This window comes from Zingiber officinale, chromosome 3B, assembly GCF_018446385.1.
Source record: "Zingiber officinale cultivar Zhangliang chromosome 3B, Zo_v1.1, whole genome shotgun sequence".
NCBI lineage: Eukaryota > Viridiplantae > Streptophyta > Magnoliopsida > Zingiberales > Zingiberaceae > Zingiber > Zingiber officinale.
This window is the reverse complement of record NC_055991.1, coordinates 110,061,550-110,069,891: the sequence shown is the minus strand read 5'-3', so window position 1 is coordinate 110,069,891 and position 8,342 is coordinate 110,061,550. Positions and strand designations below refer to the sequence as shown.

The 8,342-nt window shown below is 38.2% G+C and overlaps 1 protein-coding gene across 1 annotated transcript; it reads right to left on the bottom strand.

Annotated features, from left to right (window-relative positions):
- Window positions 1–316: 316 nt before the first annotated feature.
- Window positions 317–8,083, bottom strand: LOC121967280 (receptor-like serine/threonine-protein kinase SD1-8). Its single transcript, XM_042517394.1, has 7 exons — window positions 6,741–8,083; window positions 6,524–6,652; window positions 6,273–6,409; window positions 1,427–1,637; window positions 1,100–1,337; window positions 864–1,014; window positions 317–775 (listed from the first exon to the last, which is right to left on the bottom strand). The coding sequence occupies exons 1-7, from the start codon at window positions 8,047–8,049 to the stop codon at window positions 476–478; spliced, it is 2,475 nt and encodes an 824-aa protein (XP_042373328.1). The 5' UTR covers window positions 8,050–8,083; the 3' UTR covers window positions 317–475.
- Between the last annotated feature and the right edge of the window lie 259 nt (window positions 8,084–8,342).

Sequence of the window (8,342 nt, the reverse complement as noted above, 5' to 3'; positions counted from 1 at the left end):
ATATTTTCTATATATGAGTTGTTTATGTTTTAGGATTCATGTGATTTGAAATTTTTTTTTCAAGAATTAACCCACAGGATATAATATATATAGAATTTAGGGTGAGTTGTTTTTTATTTTTTTAAGCGTTGAATTTATGATTTAGAATTTGATGTTTAAAATATAGCATTTAGTGTGCGTAATTTTTTTTTTTTTAGAATTTAAGATTTATAATTTAAGATATAATATTTAGATTTAGGATTTAAAGAATTTAAAATTTTCAAAAAGTTATTGTAATGTGATAAATATTTGCTATAGTTACTGTCACAATGTATAGTCATGATGAAATAATTTCATTACAAAATCTATTGTTTAATACAATCTCTTGTGATAGCTTTGTTATGAAAAACATAGACACTTATGGAGTAAAAAAATCATTAATATCTTTTTCATTTTTAAAAAAGTTAGTTACTAACGAATTCACATATGATTGTCCCTATCGACCTTCTATCAATGTGATTGATACATTATTTCTAGATGACCATTTTGTGGATGAATCACTATCAATATGATTTTTTAAATTAAAAAACCCAGGTTGTTTAGGATCCGGTATGAAAGCACTTTCGCCACCCAACATTTTCACTGTGATGGGCATTGTTGGTCGATCCCCTGGCCGTTCTTGAACACACAAAAGTCCGATCTTTATACATCTCAAAACATCATCCGTAGGGAATGAAGTTCCAAGTGTTTCATCAACTAGCTTGAGCGCTTCACCCGCTTTCCATAATTTCCATGCCTGAAAATAATTCTAATTGCTTAATACAAATGAAAAATGAAATATGTAAAAGGAAAAAGGTTAAAATAGAAGTTAATATTATACTTACGCATCCTAAAAGATTTATTTGGCTCTCTGAGTAATAAGTTGTTTTGCTCCTTTTACCACTTATAATTTCAAGTATCAACACACCAAAACTAAATATATCAGATTTCACTGATATAATCCCATCTATAATGTATTCAGGCGACATATATCCACTGCATGAGACAATTAGAAGATATATAGATATAAGGTATTTCGGACATAAAATGTTGAATGTGACAATAATTGAAATGTACTTACTATGTTCCTACAACTCTTCTTGTGTTAACTTCTGTTTCATCACTTCCAAATATTCTTGCCATGCCAAAGTCAGATATCTTGGGATTCATTCCTTTATCAAGGAGAATATTGCTAGCCTTCAAGTCTCTGTGAATAATCTTAAATCTAGAATCATGATGGAGATAAAGAAGACCTCGAGCAATCCCAACAATGATGTCATATCGTGTTTGCCAGTCCAACAATGTACTTTTGGTTTTATCTTCTCATGAAAGCGAGATATATAACAATAAGAAATAGGGTACTACTAAGAAAATGCATTGTAATAATCTCCCAAACAAATATACTAACCGAATAGAAAAGAATCCAAGCTTCCATTGGGCATATATTCATAAACCAATATTCTTTCCCCTCCTTGGATGCAACAACCAAAAAGTCGAACAAGATTTCTATGTTGTAGCTTAGCAATTAGCATTACCTCATTTTTGAACTCGTCCACCCCTTGCGTTGATGTTTTAGATAGTCTCTTGACCGCTATCTCTTGATCCTCTCCTAAATTACCCTAGTTAATCAATACAACACATGTCAAATGCTTTATCCTTTGTTGAAAATATAAACCAGAATTAAAGTTATTTAATATTATGTGCATGAATATCGGAGGATTCATGTGGCAAAAATGATGATGCATGTAGGTCATTTAATATTGGTTCATGTATTTATATAGATACATTACTCTCTATAAATACCCTATGTATTTAACAATTTAGATATGAATAAAATAAGAAGAAATAGTTTCCTCCCATCTTGAGTGTTATAGCTTTTTTTTTATGCTCTTCATCTGCTAACAAATTGGTATCAGAGCCACCATTGTGTTTGGAGACAAAGTTTGAAGGAAAATGTCGAATGGAACCCTATTTGGTGTTCCATCTTTCACCAAGGAAAATTATGATAATTGGTGCATAAGAATGAAGGCTTTGCTTGGATCATATGAAGCTTGGGATCCTATGGAGAATGACGTTGATGAAAATGTGGCATCCGCCAAGAAGAAGGACCAAAAGGCGCTCACCCTCATCCATCAAAGTTTGGATGAAAAGATGTTCGAGAAAGTTGCTTCGGCAACTACTTCCAAGCAAGCATGGGAAACTCTTCAAGCTTCATTTAAAGGTGTTGAGTATTGGTTGTCACAAATCAATTGAAAAGATACGGAGATGATATGAAAGATGATCGAATTGTTGGAAAAATTTTGAGATCTTTGGATCCAAGATTTAATTATATCGTGGTTGCCATCGAAGAGTCTAAAGATCTAGACACCATGACCGTTGATGCACTTGCCGGATCTTTACAAGCACACGAAGAAAGATTGATAAAACCAGTTCAAGAATCGGTTGAACAAGCTTTGAAAGCAAAGCTATCATTGAAGGACACAAACCAAGGCACATCCCAAAGAGGTCGCAAACGTGGAGGATCTCGAGGGCAGGGCCAAGGTCGTGGTCATGAAAGAGGTGGACGAGGTGACAAAAACACCTCATATAATAATGAGAGGAGTCAAAACTTCAATCAAAGAAGTCGTGGAAGAGGTAGAAGTCGTGGAGGCCATCAAATGAGGTATTGACAAATATGAAGTTGAGTGTTTTACTTGTCATCGTCTTAGCCACTAGTCTTGGGAATGTAGAAATAATATGGAGGAGACAAACAATTTTGCGGAGAGCAATGATGCAAAAGAAGATTTGGGCCCTACTTTGCTTCTACCTTGCAAAAATTATCAAGATGAGAATGAGAGTACATGATATCTTGATTCCGGCGTAAGTAGCCGCATTTGCAGAAGGAGAAATTTGTTTGTGGAACTTGATGAATCAACCGATGAAGATATACCTTTTGGAGACTCTTCGAAAGTTCAACTGAAAGGAAAAGGTACGATTTTGATTCGTTCAAAAGATGGGTGTCATTAATTAATTTCCAATGTATTTTATGTGCTAGCCATGAAAAGTAACATTTTGAGTTTGGGCCAATTATTGGAAAAGAATTATGATATTCACCTAAAAGATAAATACTTGACGTTGAAAGCTGAAAATGGAAGATTGCTTGCTAAGGTGCCCATGACAAAGAACCGAATGTTTTTGCTAAATATTCAAAGTGATGTTCCTATGTGTTTGAAATCTTGTTTCAAAGATTCATCTTGGCTATGACACATGAGATTTGGGCATTTGAACTTCAATGGCTGAAAATGATGAGCAAAGGAAGAATGGTGAAAGGATTGTCTTCCATAAATCATCCTAATCAACTTTGTGAAGGATGTCTTCTTGGCAAGCAAGCGAGAAAAAGTTTTCCCAAGGAGTCTTTAACAAGGGCTCAACATCCATTGGAGTTGATACACTTGGATGTGTGTGGACCAATCAAGCCATCACCACTTGGTGAGAATAATTACTTTGTGCTTTTTATTAATGACTATTCTCAAAAAACTTGGGTGTATTTTTTAAAGGCAAAGTCGGAGGTGTTTAGAATCTTCAAAAGGTCCAAATTAAAGGTGGAGAAACATAGTGGCTATCAAATAAAAGCTCTTCGGTCCGATAGAGGCGGATAATTCACATCTAATGAATTCAAGGTTTTCTGTGAAGAAAATGACATTCATCGTCCCATGACGACTCCATACTCACCACAACAAAATGGAGTGAGAGAGAGGAAGAACCGAACTATTCTCAACATGGTAAGGAGTATGTTAAAGAGCAAGAATATGTCGAATAAAAATTGGGCTGAAGCTGTCTCTTGTGCAGTGTACTTGATGAATCGGTGTCACACCAAAAGTGTTCATGGTATGACACCTCAAGAAGCTTGGAGTGGATACAAGCCAAGTGTTTCACACTTGAGGGTTTTTGGAAGCATTGCCTACACACATGTTTATGATGAGAAAAGAACAAAGCTTGATGATAAAAGTGCAAAGTATCTCTTCATCGGCTATGATCAAAGCTCTAAAGGGTACAAGTTGTATAATCCAAGAAATGGGAAGATTGTCATAAGCAGAGATGTGGAGTTCGATGAAGCAGGTGTTTGGGAGTGGAGTACTACAAAGAAAGAGAGGGGATATAGTTCTTTCCTTGATGATTATGAGGGGGAAGAAGGCATGGCACCACCTAATACTCCACCACCAACACCACCACCATAAGATTCACAAATAAATGAAGCAAGCTCGAGTGAAGGGCCTCGAAAATTTAGAAGTTTGAGTGACATTCATGATGCCACTGAAGAGGTAAATTTTACTCAATTTTGCTTACTAGCAAAAACTGAGCCTGTAAGTTATGATGATGCCGCTCATGATAACAAATAGAGAAATGTCATGAATAAAGAAATCAAGGCAATCACAAAGAATGATACATAGGAGCTAGTATCATTACCGAATGGCAAGAACACAATTGGTGTGAAGTGGGTGTACAAAATAAAGAGAAATGCGCAAGGCGAGGTTGAAAAATACAAAGCAAGATTGGTTGCCAAGGGGTACAAGCAAAAGGCCAGAATTGACTATGATGAGGTGTACCTGTTGCTCATCTTGAAACAATTCGGTTGATCATTTCTATTGCAGCTCAAAATTGTTGGAGAATCCATCAAATGGATGTAAAATCTACATTTTTGAATGGAGACTTGGAGAAAGAAGTCTATATTGATCAACCTTTGGGTTATGTAGTGCCTAACGAAGAAAATAAAGTGATAAAATTGAAGAAAGCTCTTTATGGCTTGAAGCAAGCCCCTCGTACTTGGAATAGCATAATTGATAAATATTTTTGAGCAAATGGTTTTATCAAGTGTCCACATGAGCATGCTCTCTATGCAAGGAATAATAAAAATGGTGATATGTTACTTGTTTGCTTGTATGTGGATGATTTAATTTTTATAGGAAATAATCCAAAGATGTTTGAAGATTTCAAGAGAGCTATGACAAAGGAGTTTGAGATGACGGATATTGGCATAATGTCCTACTACCTTGGGATTGAAGTGAAGCAATGAGATGATGACATATTTATTTCTCAAGAAGGATATGCTAAAGAAATTCTCAAGAAGTTTGATATGAAAAATTGCAAGCCGGTTGGGACACCCGTGGAGTGTGGAATCAAGCCACACATGAATCAAGTTGGTGAAAAAGTTGATCCAACTTTATTCAAGAGTCTTGTTGGAAGCTTGAGGTATCTAACCTGTACTAGACATGATATTCTTTTGGCGTTGAACTTGTGAGTCGTTACATGGAAGCTCCTACTACTTCACATTTGAAAATTGCCAAAAGAATTCTTCGCTACATCAAAGGTACAATTAATTATGGTATCTTGTATGCTTTCTCGGACGATTTTATGCTTGTTGGCTATTGTGATAGTGATTGGGCCGGTGATATTGATAATCGAAAAAGTACTATTGGGTTTGTTTTCTTTATGTGAAATCCAACTTTTACTTGGAATTCTAAGAAGCAACCTATTGTGACTCTTTCTAATTGTGAGGCGGAGTATGTAGCTGCTATTTCTTGTGTTTGCCATGCTATTTGGCTAAGGAGTTTGTTGAAAGAATTGAATCTGTCACAAGAAGATCCGACGGAGATTTATGTTGATAATAAATCTGCAATTGCATTGACCAAGAATCCGGTGTTTCATGAAAGAAGCAAGCATATTGATACAAGGTATCATTTTATTCGAGATTGTATATCGAAGGAAGAAGTAAAGCTTGAATATGTGAAGTCACAAGATCAAGTTGCCGATATCTTCACGAAACCATTGAAATTTGATGTTTTCAAGAAACTTCGTTTTTTACTTCGAGTAATGGATCTGGTTTAAGAGGGGATGTTGAAAATATAAACCAGAATTAAAGTTATTTAATATTATATGCATGAATATTGGAGGATTCATGAATGACTCTTTGGATGATGCATGTAGGTCATTTAATATTGGTTCATGTATTTATGTAAATACATCTTGTGTACTCTCTATAAATATCCTATGTATTTAACAATTTAGATATGAAGAAAATAAGAAGAAGTAGTTTCCTCCCATCTTGAGTGTTATAGTTTTTTTTTATGCTCTTCATCTGCTAACAATCTTTTCTCTCACTCTCTAGCTACGTATGCAAGATTAGTATACAACAACACTTAAAAATACCAAAGATGATTCACTATATATACTATAAGCATTAATCTACATATCAAACTTGTTCATATTTATCATACCTTGTACACCAACCCAAAGCCACCCTCGCCAAGTATGTTGCTAGTTGAGAAATTGTTTGTTGCATCCACAATTTTGCTAAAGTCAAGTAATGGTAGGTCTAGCTCAAGTCCTCTTCCTTCATCAACAGTGAGGCCGTCTGTCCAAGAAATCGAAGTAGAATAATTAGGATATTACAATACTTCCTGTGCTATTTAGTTCAATGAATGAAAGTTCTGATGAATTATAAACAACATAAGGACTGACTATATACCTTCGCTAGTGTTTCGCCTCTTTGTGTACCAAATGAAGCCACCAGCACAAATCAAGACAAAAGCTGCCGACAGTGGCACCAATACGATCAAAACTACACGCCTTCTGCGAGAATACGCGGCTCGTGACGCTGCAGCCACAAAACGAAATCATTAAAGCATAGACAATAATTAAACTATGAAGAACAGATTGATCGAAGAGATGATAATTATGCATACGTATGTCCCTGGCTGCGAGCTTGAGGTAGAGTTCCTGGCCGAATACATTGTTATAAAATTTGATATCGATGAGCTCGTGGGTCCAAATAATGCAGCCACTTCCGCTCCCACTAATGTTGGCCCTTGCATAAGCCATGCAGGAGCAGTCCTTCAGACACAGAGCCTTACAATCGTCCATGTTTATCATGCTCCAATCTACCGTAGCTCGCGATGTGTCCGGCAGCTTGGCATTCCTCAACCTGAAGAATCCAACAGTGTCGGTGCGGCAATCGTTTAACTCCGTCTTCCTCACGCACCCGTCGGACCACACGCGGAGGTCCCAGTTCTTCTGATTCTTGGGACGAAACCCTTCGAGGCAAGCACAGGTGGGTGACACAGTGGGGGAGCACAAGCTGTAAGGGCCGCAAGAGGAAGTGGAGTTGAGGTAATCGCATACGTCCCTTGGGAAATCTGCTTGCGATATCCATGACTGAGCTTCGTCTAACCACGCCCAGACTACTATGTGGCCATCTGAGCTGAGGGTTATCCTCGCAAGCACCAAAGGATCACGGAGAGCGTACCAATAGACAAACATCTGGGAGTTAACTACGAAGGCATAATCCATCAGATTTTCTGCGATAACTTCTGGGGCGCCGCCCATGTACTGTCCGTTCCAAGGCCCCAAGCGCCAGAACGGCACCATGTTGTTCCACACCAACTCCTGAGGCACTCCATTCAAATCCATGCCCATCACGAAGTTGCCCGGCGTCGGATCGCTCTCGTTCGTCCAGGCCCTGAGGCTGATGTTGTGGCCGCTCGTCCTGTTCCACCCCATTTTCATCCCTGGGAGTATTGTGTCCGTCGGGAAATCGAAGCTCTGCCAGACGACCGTGTCGCTGCCGTCTTTGACCACCAAGTTCCCGTCGTCTTGGAGTCTCGCGATCGCGCCGACAGCGACCGTCGAGACGTTTCCTGAAGACCAAAAGACGGTAGAGTTCCCGTCGGCGAGGACAAGCCTTCCGTCGGCCGTCACGAAGAGGCGTCCTGAGCGGTTGGGGACCGGGTGGACGCCGTTGGCGACCCATACCTTGGTGGCTTTGTCAGAGATGCTGTGGTACCATATGCCTATGTAGCGATTGCTTGAGCCTTTGGGGCTGAAGAAGCCCAACTCGAACCTGCCTCCGGTGGAGATCAAGTTTCCTCTGCCGCCATCGTCGTCGTCGTCCCCGAGAAGTTGGGAGGGAGTTAAGGCACTGTCGTCTGCATAAGAGAGGAAGAAGAGAGCAGAGGCGAAACAGAGAAGAAAATAGGCGGCGGCTCTTCCACTCATCAGGATCCAATGTCGATAACGGAGAGGCAGTGGATATAAATATAATCAATGTTAACGATGTTGGTCAAATTGATTAAAACACGTTAGCTATATATATATAATATTATTCAATTAACAATTTATGCAATAATTTTGACTAAAACACACGCTAGCGACTTGATTTTTCTCCAAAATGAAAATGCCCAAAGTCATTGAGAAGGACATTGTGGCAGGTAGGAAACTCACCTTCAAATTAATCGGATTACACGAACTGAATAACTAATTTTTTTTAATAAAAATAAAGTATGAGAATG

Excerpts from the sequence above, each read along its gene's own strand:
- LOC121967280 (XM_042517394.1), bottom strand. The coding sequence starts at position 8,049 with ATGAGTGGAAGAGCCGCCGCCTATTTTCTTCTCTGTTTCGCCTCTGCT. Across the intron at positions 1,338-1,426 it reads CTTGGATTCTTTTCTATTCG|ATAAAACCAAAAGTACATTG; the intron begins GTTAGTATATTT and ends TTTCATGAGAAG. Across the intron at positions 776-863 it reads AAATAAATCTTTTAGGATGC|GCATGGAAATTATGGAAAGC; the intron begins GTAAGTATAATA and ends AATTATTTTCAG.